We start from the raw sequence: 19,250 nt of genomic DNA on the forward strand, positions 1-19,250 counted from the left end.
TGCAATGCCTAAACTAGTAGAATAATGAGTTAACCTAGCTATGATGGAATACTGTAGTGTCATGCTCAATGCAAGATGGATTATTCTGACAATGCTTGGGCACACTCATAACGCAATTCACTAATCAGTGTATGATGGATGGGTATACTGGTAGCAAAATAAATGAATCTAAATAATAGACACACTGGTAGATCCCAGAGTGTGTAAGAAAAATAAAAGGAAGTAAACTGTTCACTCCTTAACTGGTTGTTGATTTGTCTGATTGGTGAGAAAGGTAGCAAGGTCAGGGAACCAGGTGAACAGACAAATAGTAGTTGCCCTTAGCATCTTGACTTCACCATCTGCCCGGGAAGGGACTGCCTTGGCAAGCTCTGATTTGAGGTGCTTCCGGGTCACATGATTAGGCAATCTTTTGATGGATAGGCTGGAGGTGTTAGGGGTGGGGAGAGGGACAAAGGAGAGCTGGGGAAAAAGTCCCAGGAGTGCAGATTAGGAGAAATTCAAATGGAAAACCAATAGACTACAAAGAGTGCAGCAAACACTTGCCCTTGCTTCAAGAGCAGCATGGCCTTTGTGCACACTATGATACACGCAGGGAATTACGCAAGCATGGTGCTTCTGGGTCACGTGACCCAGCAGGATCAACCCTTCATGTTGCAGGAGAGGGCTGGAGGTTGCAGAGCAATGGAGATGGATTAAGGAGGGCTTGACAAAGGGGCTCATGAGTGCAGATGAGGGGATATTCAAGAAGGAAACCAATTGGTGAAAAACAGTACAGAATACACTTGCGACTGCTTCGCGAACAGTGTGACTAATGTGCACAGTCTGAAAAGTGCAGGGAATCTAGCCAAGCATTGTCACCTTGCTTCTGGGTCACATGGCCAGGAGGAGGCAGGAGAGGGAAGAGGGATAAGGGGAGGTGCGCCGGAGAAAGGGTATCAGGAGCACAGGCTAGGGGAATCTGAAGTGGGACACCAAGAGGCTGCAATGAATGCAGGATCCACTTACCCTTGCATCGCAGTGTGGTTTATGTGCGCACTATGAATAAAGTGGGGATTTTAGCCGAACCTCGAAATGGTGCATCTGGATCACGTCAGCAAGTGGAATAAACCACTCAAGTGGCAGACAGGTGGAGCTGTTAGGGGAGGTGAGAGGGATGGAGGAAGACTGCAGAAAGGTCCTGTGCAATGCAGATTGGAGGATATTTTAGTTGGAAACTAGTAGGCCACAAAGAGTGCTGGATACACCTAATCTTGTTTTCTGAACTGCATTGCTTACGTCTTATAGAGTGTGCAAAGCAAACTGAAAACCCGCCAACTGCCTTGTTTCGTTCTTTGTAACTATTCAGACGCTGTGTGTACAACAACATAAAGAAGAACATGAGCAGCACATTATTTATTTACTCATTCATTTACTGTAGTTTTAGATGTGAAAGCATGGGATAGAGGAGCAGAGGAGGAACAATGATTGTGCATCTAATGAGCTTGTTTTCTCTTCATGCCCCATTGTATTCATGTGCTGACTAAACATTCTCAATTTATGTTCCCATTCTAAAGCACCCTGGATGAGATATACGAAACCCTGGGAAATAGCAAAAAGTGGACTCACGCGGGGACCTTATGGTAGGTAAACCTTTATAGATTAAACATCCTAGTAATTTCTTAATACATATGTTTTTTAAAATGTGCTCTTTTACGTTAATTGCCTAAATTGGATGTGCTAATTATGTTATGATTTTCCCATCACTAACAATAGCCATCTTGATATTGTCCTCTGCAGTCACATGCATTCTTTTGAATACCTTCTTTTCACCATGGTATCTATCAAACAGGTAGCTCCCATGAGCATTCTTTCTGCATTCACCATTCATTCTCTCCTTATTGGCACAGTCCCTGATAGTCCAGAATTGGCATTTCTGTGCACCAGAAGGCTAATAGAACTTTACTGGGCCATGTCATGCTTCCACAAGAGGAAAACCTTCAACATCAGGCCCCTACAAAAGACTTTCCAGGAGGAAATCTGTCGAGAAGTCACATGAAATTCAGTTGGTACACTCTGCAGTCATAACTGTGCATCTTAGGACTTTAAGATGGTGGACTCCTCAAAGCAAAGCCTACCTATCCCCAAACTATCAGAATTAGGAATCCCAATGAAAGAATATCACCCAGACCCAAACCTTCCCCCTTCAACTTTCTTACCCACACTTCTTACAGTCATGATCCCTCTGTGAACACCTTCATGCTGCCAGCCCTTTCCATACAAACCAGCCATTGTTGTCACTAATCCCCTCCCATCCCCCACTTTGCATTGTCTCCTCTAGTCACTCATAGCCTCACACTCCAGAACCACCCTTACTCTCCCTCAATCTGGCATCTTTACCAGACTAGACAACTTCTTTATCCCATTCCACCTCCCAAGGCCCCAATACACATCATTCCTCTTAGACCACACACAATCTGGCCAATATTGTTCTAAAGTGCCAACCGACTGTACTGGCTGAAATATTGGAAATATTTCCTGCTAAAAGAAAAACGTCCTTATTTATTAATACTGATTTCTAGAAAACAGCAGTGCGAGAAGCCTGACCAGTACAGACTGCTAGCCCTGATGGATGTTTCAAGTTACATTTTCTCCACCCTCCTTTTATATGTATTAACAAAGTGGGTAGATGGTAACTATATTATACCTAAATACAAGACAGCCTTTAGAGAAAGCATAGGCACGGTGAGAAACAGTTTCATTTTGAATATACCTAATACCACGGTTTACCCGTGTATTCTGTTTTATTAGATTTAATTACCTGGGTTTGGTTTTTACCTGAAATGAGACAATAGAGATCTGAAATATTGATCCAGCAGTCCGGTCTGTACTCTTTTTCCTGCAAGTATTAGAATGAGAATGCACGGAGTAATCCGAAAGCATCAGCTGGCAGAGGACACATTCAGACTACTACCATAGGTCCTGGCTTCACAAAGCACTTTTAGTATCAATGTGTGGACCCAGGGTTCTTATATCAGATACAGTGTATACTAAATAGTCACATGATAAAGTAAGCAATTATGTGACAGTTTACAAATTGTTTAATTAAATATTTTAATTGATATTGGCAGATTTCTCAAGGTTTACGATTTGCTTCCTCAATTGATATTTGTTCTCAAAGTGTACAAAAATAAGTATGAAATATAAGTAATCTCTAGCCTTATACACCCATGGATACAATTCAAATATTATAGAACTGACCATCTGCACACAGCCAACACCCATCAAATGTTGTATAATTCTTATTACATAAAATATCAGGGTACAAACAAATACAAACCCACTTTTTCTTAAACACAGGATCAAATATTCAATCAAAAGAAGAAAAAAAACACTTAATAATTTTGGCCTTCCACTAGGTCCTCATGTTGAGACATTAAAATATTCTGTTTGAATTGTGGTTGGTCTTTATTACGTTGTTAATCATTTGAGTGGTTGGCCTCATTGAGAAAAGTGGTGCTACATTTAAGAACAGAGGGAGTTGAGTAATTCGATTTTTAAGGTAATTCCCAACCTCTCAATTATAGGTCTGAATAAATCATGGAACATATTTGTTTTTGAGATCCAAAGAAATGCTGTATAAGATATACAGGTCATGATCGGAACATGCATGAAATAAAAGACAAGACTTAATCAGATTTGATAAATACTTTTGAGTCCATTTTTCTTTTTTTTAAGCTTTATTTATTTCAATGCGAATACCAGACAAACTTAGTCAATTTACCGCCATCAGTATTAACATCATGACAATGACAATGGGACCACCATAAACTCACTTTTGTTATGTGTTCACAACATTTTAACTAAAACCAGACCACCCTGTCCCCCCTCCCCTCCCTTAGCCCCTCACAAACCTACAGTGGTGTAACAGAGTCCCTCCAATGTTATTCAGTCCATCTTTTGAGGGCGCTCCCCCTCGTCAATCCAGTCCCAACCCCTTCACAGCACCGAGAAATTTCTGGGCAAAGTGGGCTTGAAGTAATACTGTTCTCTGTCCGTACATATTTATGAAATGGAAGCCATACAGCAAGAAATCTCTGGTATCTGCCATCAGCCAAGGCACACACTTTCTCCATTGACATAATTCCCCATACTTTGACCTACCTCATAGCCACAATTGGGCTATCACAGGAAAGCGAAATACTTAAAAGTTATGTCCAACTTTTAATATTCCACATCATTGTGTATATAAATATCCTGATAGAAGTTTCTGCCAAGTGTTTATGACATTTCCCTTTAACACGTTAGAAATACTTGAGGTAGAAGGGCCTAAAAGGAAAATAGTATGCAGATTATGTACACATGTGCCATGTATTGAAACATGTTAAGACATCTAGAATGTACATAGAATGTGTAATAAGAGAAGGATCAGGAATTTTTTTTTGTTGCTTTGTTGCATCGATTTACATGTTAGGAACTGAAACGTTTTGGCTGTACCTTTTAAGTGGGCAACAAATATCACTAATTATGGAAAAGTGTGTTAAAAATTGTGCAGTATGTTTGAATATGGATTTGAAATATGTTTTCTTTTTTCAATGCTAATGTGTTTTAATGTTTATTGTGAAATACATGGGTGAGATGGGGGACCTTAAAATAATGACCTGGAATGTCAGGGGGCTCAATAATTATCTGAAGAGAAATAAGGTCATGATGTACTTGAAGAGGCAGAAAATTGATATAGCGCTATTGCAGGAAACTCACCTTACAAAAGAAAAACAGGAAATAGTGGGGAGAAAATGGAGAAGGACCAGCATAGGAGCAACATATTCAGCATACTCGAGAGGGGTGACTACGTGGATAGCAGCGCATGTCCCCTTTAAGCTGTTACAGTCCACCATAGAACCGGATGGGAGGACAGTGCTAATAAGAGGACTGGTAGAAAATAGGGAACTGAGCATTATTAATACGTATGCCTCGAACCAAGATGCTACTGGCTATTTCAGAGCTCTATATAGCAAGATTGGCCCGCACATCGGAGGAGCAGTCATATGGGGAGGGGACTTTAATTGCACACTAGACCCTAAGGTTGATAGATCGGACGAGAAGCTGGATAACCCCACCTCGGTGGCTAGAGCCTTGAAGACCCTTCTGAAAGATTTCCAACTAATAGACGCATGGAGGATGCACCACGCACAAGACAAAATATTTGCACTATTCGGCCCCACAAAACCTGCACACACGATTAGACTACATATTCGCTGCGCCGGAGCTGATGGGAGAACTAGCACAATCAGAATATAAAGCGAGATTCCTTTCAGATCACTCGCCACTGGTTATTACTTGGCAATACTCGCCACCTAGGGCACGTGTCCCGACATGGAGGCCCAGGACCGAAGCTCTGAAAGACACAGTGTTTAAGGGAGACCTGAGGAAAGAAATAGTAGAATACTTCGACCTCAACCCAGGAAGCGTAGAATCAGCGGCACATTATGGGAGGCATTTAAAGTGGTTGTGAGAGGGGTGGCAATATCCAAATCCAAAGGCCTGCAGGGTGGGATATTACATGAGTTGCATGAAGCAGAAAATAAATTACAGATAATAATGCACAAAAGTGAACACCCCCCAGAGGAATTAGGAGCTATACAGCGATTGCAACAGGAATGCAGGGAGCACTGGAAGAGATTATGCAACCTGAACTACAAAAATTATTTCAAAAGGCTGCATGCAGAAAGGGATAAGGTTGTATAAGAGCGAGGCACCCAGACAAATAATTAGGGCGATACAAGGCAGAGATGGACAAATATTAGCTATCCAGGAAGGAGTGAACGCAACGCAGGCTTCCTGGAGTTCTACCAGCGTCTGTATATGAATATTGACGAGGAAGGGGACATTGATGTACAGGAAACATTAAAGGACATATACCTTCCCAAACTGGATGCAACTGAGAGAAATAACTTAGAGGTCCCAATTACGTTAGAGGAGCTCAAAGCAGCAGTAATCAAGCTCTTACCAACCAGCAAAGCTCCAGGAGCGGACAGACTCCCTAGCGAGTTCTACAAGATGTACAAAGCAGAGCTGCTCCCTCCATTATTGGCAATGTACAATGAGGCGTCAGACAAGGGGATGCTGCCAGAGTCTCTGAGGGAGGCAATTATCATCCCGCTTCTCAAACCTGATAAACCAAGCATGGACTGCGGGTCCTATAGATGCTTAATCAGGACAGTAAGATACTTACGGCAGTGCTAGCAATAGGCTACGACCGGTTATTGACAAGCTCATACATCCTGACCAGACTGGGTATGTTCCACGCAGAAATATATCTGATAACCTCAGAAGGCTCCATCACGTAATAGAACAAGCCGAAAAGGACCCCTAGGAGGTTGCAATAATTTCGCTGGGTGCAGTGAAGGCCTTTGACTCCGTCAAGTGGCCACGGCTGCTGTCGGCCTTGAAGGAATATGGTATTGGGCCCACGTACTTGAGATGGGTTCAACTGCTGTACAGTAAGCCGCTGGCTCGGGTCAAGACAGGAAGCACCATCTCAGATCGATGGCAGCTCAGTAGGGGTACTAGGCAAGGCTGTCCGTGGTCTCCCATGATGTTCATTCTGGCGCTGGAGCCCCAGGCAATATATCTGAGACAGCAGTATGGAGAAGTGGGGATTAGCACGAAAGGGGGAGAGCACCTGATCTCAATGTAGGCTGAAGATATGCTGTTGTATTTAAGATACCCCGAAGAAAATGTACAATATATTCTGGAAGTAATGGGGCTATACACGGTGCTATCGGGCATCACAGTGAACCCCAGGAAATCCTGCATATTCCCCCTGGGTAGATAGAAAGGAACAACACGAGAGAAACTGCCGATATTACAGATACAATGGGAAACCAGAACCTTTAGATACCTGGGGATTGATGTATACCAAAGTACAGAAAATGAGCATAGACAAAACACAGTGAAGGTGGTGACTAACATTGAGAGCAGCATGAAGTTCTGGGCCAGGCTACCATTAACCATGATGGGGAGGGTAGCTCTGTTGAAGATGGTAGTGCTGCCTAGGCTACTGCACTACTTTGTAAATATCCCATATATGATACCCAAGCAGTTCTTTTCCAAACTCCAGAGCATATGCAGGGGGTTCATATGGCACAATACCAGGAACAGGATAGCATTATGGAAACTGCAAAATACACATGACCGAGGAGGAATCAATTTCCCAATTTTGAGATCTACTATCTGGCCAGCCAGTTACAATGGGCCTCATTAGGACCCTGGCGGAGAGGGTATTACGCCAGCGTAGTGCATGGCGTACCTCTCCGCCATACTACGAGTTCCCGTAGCGCCATGGAGGTTTTCTCCGCCTGGTTTTACCAGCCGGAGAAAACCATGGCGCTACGGGACCTCGTTGTTAATTACGCCACCGTATTTTACGGTGGCGTAATTAACTCCTTCCCCACTCCCATTATACCCTATGGGGCAAAAATGGGAATGGGGAAGGGCAGAATGGGGATTGGGGATTTACCGCTCCGCCGAGGTCGGAATGGGGCGGTAAATCCGCCAACCCCCATGGCGCTATCGGCGGCTTTCCGCCATGCTTCGCGGTGCATTTAGCACCGCGAAGTCCGCCTGGGTCGTAATGAGGCCCAATATGTAGCGAGGTGGCTATCAGAGGACTCCACATCGGAGTCCAGGCTTTTGAGAGCAGAATGTCTCCCGTTTTTCCTGAAGTAATGGACATGGTTGCCGAAATCACAGCAAGGCGGGGGGACTAGAATGTTAGATTTGGGATGGAAGATAATGGCGACGGGCGTGCAAGACTATAGAAATCCCAGTTCTGTGTTCCCCACAGATACTGCTAGTGGCACTATATGGAGTAGATGAGCAGCTACGGAAGGCAGTCCGGAAGCATTGGGAACTGAGTGGTATAGCAAAACTGGGGGATAAATGGCAGGGTGGGAAGGAGGTGGAGTTTGACACACTGGTGGCAGACACGGGGATACACAGAGGACAGCACATCACGTATAATAGGCTAGTTCGGAAAATTAAAGATACATGGTCGGAAGCAGCGCTGGAAAGTCAGCCCGACACGGTCATAGAAACAATTTATGATGTGTCGGACGGAGGCCATCAGGTCTCCTGAATTTATGAACTGCTGATGTCAAAGGTGGGAAAGGAAGTGATCCAGTTGAGACAGGACTGAGAAGAGGAAGCCGGAGAGACGAAGTGTAATGGGCTATGGGTGAGTGTCCAGAAACACGAGGTTGCAACAAATCCAGCTATATGTCACCCATAGAGCGTACATGAACCCTCAGAAAATAGCGAAGTTTAAAAATGCAAGAACACAAACATGTCCCAAATGTAAGGATGAAAATGCGGGGATGATGCACATGTTTTGGACGTGCCTGGAAATAGGGAGATTCTGGAGGGAAGTAGCCCACCGGTTGACAGCGAAGGAGATTAGTCTGGAGGTGCAATCTGTATGGGCATGTATGGTGGGGGGTTCCCTAGACCACGGAAGTTGAAACATGTGAGCAAACTCAAAGACATGGCTTATATATTTGCCAAGCGTAGAATTGCGATGAGCTAGAAAGCAAGCAGTAGACCAAAAATAGAAGTATGTTCCTACAACCTATTGAAATGGGCAAACGCAGAGACGGTGGTGTTGAGTGAGGCAGCTAATAGAGGGGGAGAAGATGAAACGGAGACATTGACAGCTTGGAGACACCTAATAGCTACATTGTCCTGGTCTGCCCAGACGGGCGAAGAGGATGATGTTTCTTTGGAGGGGGAGGAGGTAAAAGTGTCCTCAGAGAGAGAGGTAGAAGGCGGGATTTAGGGTAGGCTCGACAGGGGGAGGAGGGAGCGGGGGACATATTAAAAACTGTACAAGACACTTAAAATGTAGAACAGTTGTTTATTGTTTGGTTTTGTGTTTGGTTGATTGTTGATTAAAATCAATAACATTTGTTACATACATAGAATGAGGCTTTTCTGAATCCTGTCATATGTTCCACAACCTTCCTCTGCTCTACCTTTGACTCCAACACCCCCAAATCACATCTCAACTCCAGATCCTACCCACTATTGCTAAGTGAGAGACATTTAAAAAAAAATGTGTAATATGATATGGTTGTACAAAGCAACCTTTCATATACAGTAAAAAATGTCATTAAAAGACAGAAAACAATTACCAATCAATGAATTCAAAAAACAATATGGAGAAAACCACACATCAATGGAGAAAAATAAGAGAAATAAAACTACCATTTTAAAGTGATCAAATACACTTTGCATAAAAATGTTAATACTGCAATAGTCAAAGAAGGCTCATGCCCACTGGAAAGGTCATTCCAAAAGTCCTCTGGGAATAACCCTTTGTGATTTGACACAAATGTACCCAAACATTGGAGTCATAAGTTCTGTACAGCTGCACACTTAATTAGTAAGTGCTTCAAGGATTGACTCACTCCCATTGGTTTACACAGAGGACAAATGTTTGACCTCTCATTATTGGATGATCACACTGATTGTATTTCTGCTGTTACTAAAATATTAAGCCTGAACCTTAAAAACATAGACCTCCAATATGCATTCAGAAACTTGCAAAGGTGCGACAGCATAACCACCAATGTTTTATAAACTTTCGAAAAACTCTGGAATAGGGAATAGCTTTGCATCCCCTCTAAGGTAGCTTTCCAATTGGCTGGATAACAAGGTTTTTGGAGAGACTAGGGGATCCATCAATACTGCCCTAGCCTTATTATTATTGGTTAAGATCCCGTCAGCAAAGCATCTAACTTCCATGACCATGTGTGACCTATCACAGCTCATGATCTCGTTTAACTCTAAGAAAAGCAATGCTGTGGGAGGAACTAACAACTTGCGATAGACAGAGGGCAACTTCCAATGAAACCACCCTCTAAGAGACACTTCAAATCTTAGGGCCGCAATTGGATGGCAGGGTTGAAGATTCAGGGCCTTTTCCAGATCCACTCTTCAATTAAATTCCAGTCAAAGAATCCTGCCAAGGAGGATTATTTCCAAACCATGTAAGATGGTAGGTACTTATAGAAGAAGTGGAAGAATGGTAAACCTACAATACTTGTTTTTAATCTTCTTCATTTGACTGGAAAGTTGGGTGGACATTGTTTTAAGTTCATGTAAAATGAAGCTCTTATTTGAAGTTGCATTAAGCTCAAACCCTTGATAGGTCACACTGTTTGGTGGAAACACTTTTGTCTTCCCAATGGATCATGTATATCCAAACAGCTTATTCTGACTTCCATTGAATCTGATCACATTAGATTTTGCTTTACTGATCACTAACTCATTAGCAGAAGCATATGCGATCACTGTGTCTATAGGTCGCTGGAGGCCCCTCTGGGTATAGTCCACGAGGACCACATCGTCAGCGTATGCCATCCATGGTACCCTCAGACTACCAATCGTAGAACAGACAAAAACTGCAGAAGCCAAATTATCACCCAGATCCGAAAGGTAGAGATTGAATAAACACGGGGCCAGGCCACAGCCCTGGCACAATACCCTGGATGACTTCAATTCCTCAGCGAGAGCACTGTGTCTATTCAACCTCACCTGGAAGCTTGTGTTTTCATGTAACAACCAGATAATTGACAATAAAGAAGCTGGAATTCCCCATTTATTCAGCTTGAACTAGAGAAGACTCCCATTCACTGTATCAAATGCCTGAGTAAAATCAATCATGGCCGCATACAGTAGAGGAGATCCCTTAACCCAGGCATTCTCCTGGAGGCAGGACAGAACACATCCGTTCAACAACGTCCCATCCATATTCGGAAACCTGTCTGATAAGGGCCCGGTTGACCTACCGACACAGCCCAATCTTCCAGAGCCTTCACTACAACTGAGGCATAGGTCTTGCTATTCGCGTCAAGAAGGGTGATCGGCCTGTAATTTACAGTCAAAGAACAATTATCCCTCTTGTAAATTGTGATAATAATCGAGACTTTTCATGAGCCGAGAGTACTCCTATCCGCTTTAATATCAGAGAACAGCAAAAACAAAACATTAGGCAAAAATTTGACATCACTCTTGCAGATATACTTGGTCAACCCATGAGGGGCAGCAGCCCTAGACCCAAAGGTTTTACTAATATGCCATTCAAGCTCTAAGACATCAAAGTTCAAGGGCCACTACATCAGCAATGGGCCAGGTTCGATCCCAAGGCATGTACAAATTCTGAAAATGTGAAGGGTACAATTGTACAAAGACAGAATTACTTTTAATAGTCCCCTGGGAGATAAAGAGCTGATTAATCAGAGCAAATAAATTGCATGTGTTTTTTGTGATTATCTCATGAAGCATACCTTCACCATCTCTTTGCAAGATTGTACATTTATGAGCCTTATGCCAGTTCTTATATATTTGCTTAAGAGCCTTTGCCTTCGATGTATGCAGAGCCTGAGAAGTAAAATTCCTTTTTAACTCTTAGTGCCCTTCTTAATTCATTTTTCTTCTCACCAATCAGGGGATCATAAATATGTTTTCTAGGGGCATGGTTCTGCCCTTAGAATTAGTGTTTGCCTTGCCAAATAAAATACATAAAGTTAGAAACAGAAATTGACTGTTTTCTGAATAGCAAGAGAAATCTAGAAAATGGGTTGACTATGCATTAGTACCGTTCACATCCTGAAGATATTTCGCAATCATATTCCCCCTTTGGCAGACTAACACATGTTTACAATTAGACGAGGCAGCAACCTCTACGTCAAAAGCAAACTTTGCCATAATAATGTTATGATCACTTAGGGTTGTGGTCTCTATCTTGAACAACCGGCAATGATTAAAAAAGCCAGCAGAGAGAAAAACATAATCAAATGTAGAAGACAGAGGGTCTTTTCCACATCTAGTTACTGCTAGAAGCACCCTCGATGTTACCATTGGCTACCATTAAATCCAAATTATTAAATAGGGCCACCCATTCCTTTCTATTTTTGGATGGAGGTGCCTGATTACTATCTCCATTCATTTGAGGCAAGCATACAGAATTTAAATCCCCATCTAACACTATATTCAAATCCTCCCTGACACTCAAGTGGGATTGCAACGGGCCATTTAGAACCTCCCAAAAATCATATAAAATCATACTTGAGGGGTTCCAGTAGATGCCAATGACCAGGATAGATTTAAGATCAAACAACCCTTTTAGGGTAATCAGAACACTCAGAATAATGGGGTTTCAACCGCCACTATTTCACATTTTCATAAATAAGTATTCTTAATGGCAATCAACAAACCACCCGACGTGTGGCCCCCATTGGATCTAACGGACAATTGCTGAATGATGGTATAGCCATCGATTGAAATGTGAGTGGTAAGCCACACCTCTTGTAACAAAATAGTAACTTGGCTTTCAAAGAGTTTTAACATTTCTTGGTCATTTAAAAAGCTATTGTAGCCCCTCGAGTTCCAAGATAAGAGTACAAACATTCGGAGGCTCCAAGCCAACTAAAGTCCCGTTCCCTATCCCTCAATTTTCTAAAACTGTTTGAGAGGTGTTGCAGCAACCATCCCCAATCATCTAGACTGCTGGATGGAGCACCTTTCACAGGGTTTCCAGAATTACAGTGCAAGCCCTCTCCACCCCACTTTTACAGCCGATCTTCAAAGTTTCTTCCCCCCACACTTTCCTCCTTCCCCCTTCTCATGCACTTGTGTGACCTGACTGACACCTGGCCTAGTAGGATCGTTGTCTGTCTTCCCTCTGTTCCCCCTCCCTTGCCTTGTTGCGCCTTGAAACACTTGTGTATAGGCACGTTATTAATGTCATATCATAGCAGCTTTTTCCACAAGGCAGATATGATCATGAGGGGTGATGGAATGGGGTTCCGGAAGCTTTTATCAAAAGAATATCATAACCCATTTCATAAATGGCCTATGCATTGGACAGGACCATTCAAACTACTATTGCCTGGAAAACAAACTGATCTACACAATATCCATCCTATGATCATCAAAAAAGTTGTGTGTTTTGATATCCTTCGTAGTCAGTAAACACAGATTGGAAACCTCATGCAGCAGACCCAAGAAATTTGATCGATTTAGAACAACATTCACATCAGATTGAACCATAAGCTGTAAGATCATAATATTTGTAGAGGCACCGTCCTCCTGCATGAATTGTTCAGCCAAACTGTGAGAATGGAAAGCAGAGGCTATTGATATTGATATTGAAATTTTATTTCTATCGCACTCGTACACAAGTGTTTCAGAGCGCGACAAGGCAAGGGAAGGGAACAGGGGAGAACAAAACAATGATCTTACTAGGCCCAGTGACATTGAGAACGCGCAAGTGCATGGGAGAGGGGGAGGGGACAAGTGCATGGAAGGGGGAGAAGTGGAAATTGCGGAGAAAAGGAGAAACAGGTAAATAATAATAAATAAATAAATAATAAAGACAACAAACAGTGTTAGTGCAGCCAGCAATTGGCAAGTCCGAGCGCGCAAAGGGCATCGTCTGGGTGATTACCTGCTGTTGTGCTGTGGCTGCTTTCGCTGTAGCCTGCAGCGTGAACCTTCATCTGCATCTGTGAGGTCGCTGAGGAAGAGGACGCTGAGGACGCGTTAAGTGGTGTGTGAGAGTGACTTGTGGAAGGCAGAAAAGCAGAAAATCCAAGAAGATCTCTGCAGTGCTGTCTGGCCCCGCCCCCTGCCCGCCCCCCGCTCCACCCACAGGAAGGAAGTCCTATTTGTTGTTCACCCAGACACCCTTGCGGCGCTAAGCCCGAGCGCGTAAAGGGCATCGTCTGGGTGATTACCTGCTGTTGTGCTGTTTGGCTGCTGGGCTGCATGCTGCGGCTGCAATACATTTAGTTGGTAGCAGCCGTGCGAGGCAGGACTACGACAAGAATTTTCATACAGAGGAGCTGCACGACAATATGAAGACTGCTGCTGTCCACAAGGATGCATCAGGAACCGGCCTGAGAACTTGCTTTCAGGTAAGGCAAAGATTTGCATCTCTCCCAGAAGTGAATGGAAGTCCAGAGCATGCACTAACAATGCCAATACTCAAACAATCCCGTTTACCCTTCGCTACTAAGAAGCGTAAAAGTCTATCCGTGGGGGCAACCACGGCCAATACGACGAGTGACAAGCCTCAAATGCCTGACATAGCAAAGAAAGATTCTCTGCGACTGGCACCAAAATCACCTGTTTTACCTATGGCTTGCACAGTACCCACTCCAGGAGTGACCATGAGCCAACTCTCCATGCACCTCGCAACTGTAAGATTGCAGGAGGTGGGCATGGGCCAGGAAGAAGTGGCAAACCAAACTATTGGCGAATCAGAGAAGATCAGCCAAATGGACGGCATCACCCCCCTAAAAGAGCAAGCGAAAAGCTCGGGTGAACTAAAGCAACTTGCAGGGGCTCTACTTGAGAAAGTCTTAGTCACTCCTGCTAATCTGATACTTGAAAAGACGATGGAGATGTTAGACCCAATAAGCAAGCCTGATGCTAGGAGTGATTCGCTCAGCTCGATCCCGCTTCTAAACTCTTCAAGGATTGAAAATGATTCCCTAAATATGCTGATTAATGAATTACCTAGCGGTACAATTACATCTAGAGTTGACATATGCAAGGATATGCTGGATGATCATATCAGTCCAGTAGAGGCAATGAATTCCCCTACCCAGACCATAAATGGAACCACAAAGAGATCTCTACTGTCAGAGACGGTGTGGGAAAATGGAGATCAGTGGGACATAAGTGAGATGGGAAAATGGGATAAAGCCCCGCAGGAATCCACTAGTGAAATGGGAGAAAAAGGTCAACATCCAGGATCCTTGGAGAAAATACCAATAATTATCAATATCTTCCAGCCATACAGGGAAGATCATAGAAACCAGATGCTAGAAATGCTAATTACTACAAGCCAAATAATACAAAAACAATAACAAAAGACGGAAGAAAAGTTAAGGATGAGACTCCGTCCTGCAACAAAGAAAAAATCATAGAAAAAAAGAGAGATAAAAATGGACCAGAAAAGGATGTTAAGAGGAAAATGAGCTTAAAAAAAATGAAACAGAGGGGGAAAGAAATCCCGAAGACTGCCTTTATATCAACAAAGAAGATGTTGAAAAACTGAAAACTCTGAGGTTTACGGTGGATAATTCACAAAACCCAAGGAAAGGTAAAGCCAATGAGAACAATGCAGGAAATAAATGAAATGACTGGATATCTATGGTAAACAACTCCATCTAAAAAAAAAAACAATAGAGTAAGGAGGATGGAAATAGATCTGTTGTTTGCGCCTCATGGAATACGAAAGGGTTTCACCATTTGTTCTCAAAGGACAGCACTTTTCTGGCCAAATATGATCTTATTTCCATTCAAGAATCCTGGCTGTGCGACCCCCCAGTGTGTGAAGGCTATGAGGTCTATTTCAATCCAGCAAAAAAGGGACTGAAAGGCCGACCATTTGCAGGACTCATGGTATTAAAAAAATTGGACAGCCCCTTGCAAATACTTGAACACGAAATCCCAAACCCCTATGTACAAATATTGAAAATAGCATCTTAAACGGAGAACCATGAGGAGATGGCTAAAATGCTATTGATTAATACATACTGGAGGGAAAATATGCCTAATCCAGGGCCATATTTAAAATCTATCATGAATGCAATTGACAAATCCATGACTGAGGAAAAAGATCAGCTTATTCTGTTGAATGGAGACTTAAACATCAAACTCCTAGATAAAGGAGGTCAAATCAAAGAAACAGAAAATCTACCAGGAAAAGAAAGTCAATGGATGAAGGAAATGGGCATACGTGATATGAGGATGCTAAATGGCCAAACAAAAGGCGATTTAATGGGGGCCAAGACCTGGCACAATGGAAAATTGAAAGCATGCCTAGATTATTGCTTTCTAGGAAGAAACATGCTCGCCTGGATAAAATCATTCCAAATAATTAGGCAAGTGAATAGCGATCATTCTCTACTGGAAACTGAGCTTGCATGGGACTCAAGGTCAATCTTGAAGAGTGAAAGAGTGATGGAAACAGAGATATCATGGGGGATAAATCGGCTGCGACTCAAAGATCAGGCTATACCAAAACTGGCTCGAGAATTCAAGGAAGCCGTAGAGGAAGGGGGGGATGTGGTTGAATATAAATGGCTATTGAAAGCCTTTGTGATCAAGTACGACTCAACCAAAGTGAAGCAGATAAAAAAGCAGCATGCCTTTGATGAACTCGTAGTCTCCAGACTGAAGTTATATAGAGCTGACCTTAGGTGTATAAAACAGTCAAATAGCCTAGAGAAATGTGAGCTGATGAGGAAATGCCGACAAACCTATAAGAATTGGTTGCGATCAACTCGCTATTTAAGAACCCAAAGAGATGCAGAACAAATGCTGGCGGCATTAACAACAAATAATACGAGAAGTACCTGGGATCTAATTAATAACAGAAATCTAAATCAATCGGCTATAGGTGTTAACCAAGTCTCCGAGAAAAACTGGTTCGACCACTATACTGCCCTGTTCAAAGGAAATACTAATGAAAAAGTAGTAGAGAAAAGAATGGAGAATGCCACCTGGGCGCTGAACTTTGACAGAGAAGACATCCAAATGCTTATTAAAAAACTAAGCTCTTCTAGGGCAGCCGGCCCGGACGGCGTCTCTAATAAGATGCTGAAAGAAAATGTGGAAGGCTGGTCTGACCTAATATATGCTCTCTTCAAACAAGTTGTGAAAGCCAGACAAATCCCAACTACGTGGACGGAGGCTTACATCGTACCTATTTTCAAAAAAGGAGACCGTGGGAACCCAAGAAATTACAGGCCAATTGCGCTATTAGATTCCATTGGTAAGCTCTTTGTATCCATCCTGTTAAGGGACTTGAAGAAATGGGCCGTCCAAACTGAAATCTTAGACAAGAGACAAACTGCCTTTGTGAGTGGTGTTGGCACTTGCCTCAACCTGTTCTTGATCAATATATTAAAAGCAAAGGCATTAAAAGGGAAAACAGCGATCTAAATGGCCTTTATTGATCTCGAACAGGCGTTCGATGGAATAAATCGAGAACGCTTGTGGGCTAAATTGAGAAACTGGGGATGCCCAGCGATCTACTGGAGGCAATCCAGGCCTTGTATACGGACACTTCGATACGAGGGCAGATTACTGCTAATGGAGGGTTATCTAGGCAGATTAAAACAGCCCGGGGCATCAAGCAGGGATGCGCACTTGCCCCTTTTCTCTTTGTATTATACATGGCTGATATGAAGATATCACAAGATCAGATTCGTGCCTTCCCTCCGAAGGTTAATGGGATGGACCTACCATGGATGCTATACGCGGATGACGCTGTGTTCATAGATCAAACTGACCACAAAAGTGATGGGTGGAAGGTTTCGAATGAATCTAAACCACTGGCAATTGCTCTGGACAACCTTCCACACCACCGTTTTTTAGCCCGTCTGCGCCATTGCAAAAGGGGACCAGCCATGTGCAAATCAGTCAGCAGCTGCTGCCACTGAAGGTAGCAGCCCAGCCTGAACTGCTAGGCCAGGTCTCCTCTGCACAGAAAACCAAGCAACCCCAGACATGTTTCGGCCTTGTTGGACCTCCTCAGTGAGGTGCAGCCTGGTTCCCTGTGGCGCAGCGAGCAAGGGACCCACGTCTGGGCATACCCTCTCTCACAAGGAGAAACAAACTGACCACAAAAGTGATGGGTGGAAGGTTTCAAATTAATCTAAACCACTGGCAATTGCTCTGGGCAACCTTCCACACCACCGTTTTTTAGCCCGTCTGCGCCATTGCAAAAGGGGACCAGCCATGTGCAAATCAGTCAGCAGCTGCCGCCACTGAAGGTAGCAGCCCAGCCTGAACTGCTAGGCCAGGTCCCCTCTGCACAGAAAACCAAGCAACCCCAAACATGTTTCGGCCTTGTTGGACCTCCTCAGTGAGGTGCAGCCTGGTTCCCTGTGGCGCAGCGAGCAAGGGACCCACGTCTCGGCATACCCTCTCTCACAAGGAGAAACAAACTGACCACAAAAGTGATGGGTGGAAGGTTTCGAATGAATCTAAACCACTGGCAATTGCTCTGGGCAACCTTCCACACCACCGTTTTTTAGCCTGTCTACGCCATTGCAAAAGGGGACCAGCCATGTGCAAATCAGTCAGCAGCTGCCGCCACTGAAGGTAGCAGCCCAACCTGAACTGCTAGGCCAGGTCCCCACTGCACAGAAAACCAAGCAACCCCAGACATGTTTCGGCCTTGTTGGACCTCCTCAGTGAGGTGCAGCCTGGTTCCCTGTGGCGCAGCGAGCAAGGGACCCACGTCTGGGCATACCCTCTCTCACAAGGAGAACCAAACTGACCACAAAAGTGATGGGTGGAAGGTTTCGAATGAATCTAAACCACTGGAAATTGCTCTGGGCAACCTTCCACACCACCGTTTTTTAGCCCGTCTGCGCCATTGCAAAAGGGGACCAGCCATGTGCAAATCAGTCAGCAGCTGCCGCCACTGAAGGTAGCAGCCCAGCCTGAACTGCTAGGCCAGGTCCCCTCTGCACAGAAACCAAGCAACCCCAGACATGTTTCGGCCTTGTTGGACCTCCTCAGTGAGGTGCAGCCTGGTTCCCTGTGGCGCAGCGAGCAAGGGACCCACGTCTGGGCATACCCTCTCTCACAAGGAGAAACAAACTGACCACAAAAGTGATGGGTGGAAGGTTTCGAATTAATCTAAACCACTGGCAATTGCTCTGGGCAACCTTCCACACCACCGTTTTTTAGCCCGTCTGCGCCATTGCAAAAGGGGACCAGCCGCGGGTCCCGTGCCTGCTGGGCCTAGAGACCCAAGCTACTCCTCACTGATGAGCCCCAACAGGGTGAAACATGTTTGGGGATGCTTGTGGTCTTGTGCAGAAGGGATGTGACCAGGGATGTGACCTAGCAGTTCGGGCTGGACTTCCCCTTTTGGGGTGGGGCCAAGCCTGATTTGCATATGGTCTTTTCCCTTCTGTAATGGCTTGGCAGGCGAAGAACGATGGTCTGGAGGGTTGCCCCGAGCAATGCCAGTGGTTAAGATTCAGTCTAAACCTTCCAGCCATCACCTCTTTGTTTTTGCCGTGTTCATAGATCAGACGCCCATAGGACTCCAGCGTAGGGTAGAGGCTTTCAATGAATATCTAAATGCCAATGACATGAAAATCAATGTGAAAAAATCCATGATTTTGACCATGAAATCAAGTCGTGGAAGGAAGACAGCAGGGAAAAGTCAGACATGG

General features: G+C 44.0%; 1 protein-coding gene across 1 annotated transcript in view; it reads left to right on the top strand.

Moving 5' to 3' along the window:
• Positions 1 to 19,250, top strand: part of LOC138510558 (serine/threonine-protein kinase MRCK beta-like) — a 2,015,755-nt gene that overhangs the window by 1,599,621 nt on the left and 396,884 nt on the right. Inside the window, exon 20 of the mRNA XM_069626316.1 lies at positions 1,557 to 1,622. Within this exon, the coding sequence (XP_069482417.1) occupies positions 1,557 to 1,622 (66 nt within the window). The remainder of the gene's footprint in view (positions 1 to 1,556; positions 1,623 to 19,250) is intronic.

Source organism: Ambystoma mexicanum, chromosome 6p, assembly GCF_040938575.1.
Source record: "Ambystoma mexicanum isolate Mex_15411 chromosome 6p, UKY_AmexF1_1, whole genome shotgun sequence".
Taxonomy (NCBI): Eukaryota; Metazoa; Chordata; class Amphibia; order Caudata; family Ambystomatidae; genus Ambystoma; species Ambystoma mexicanum.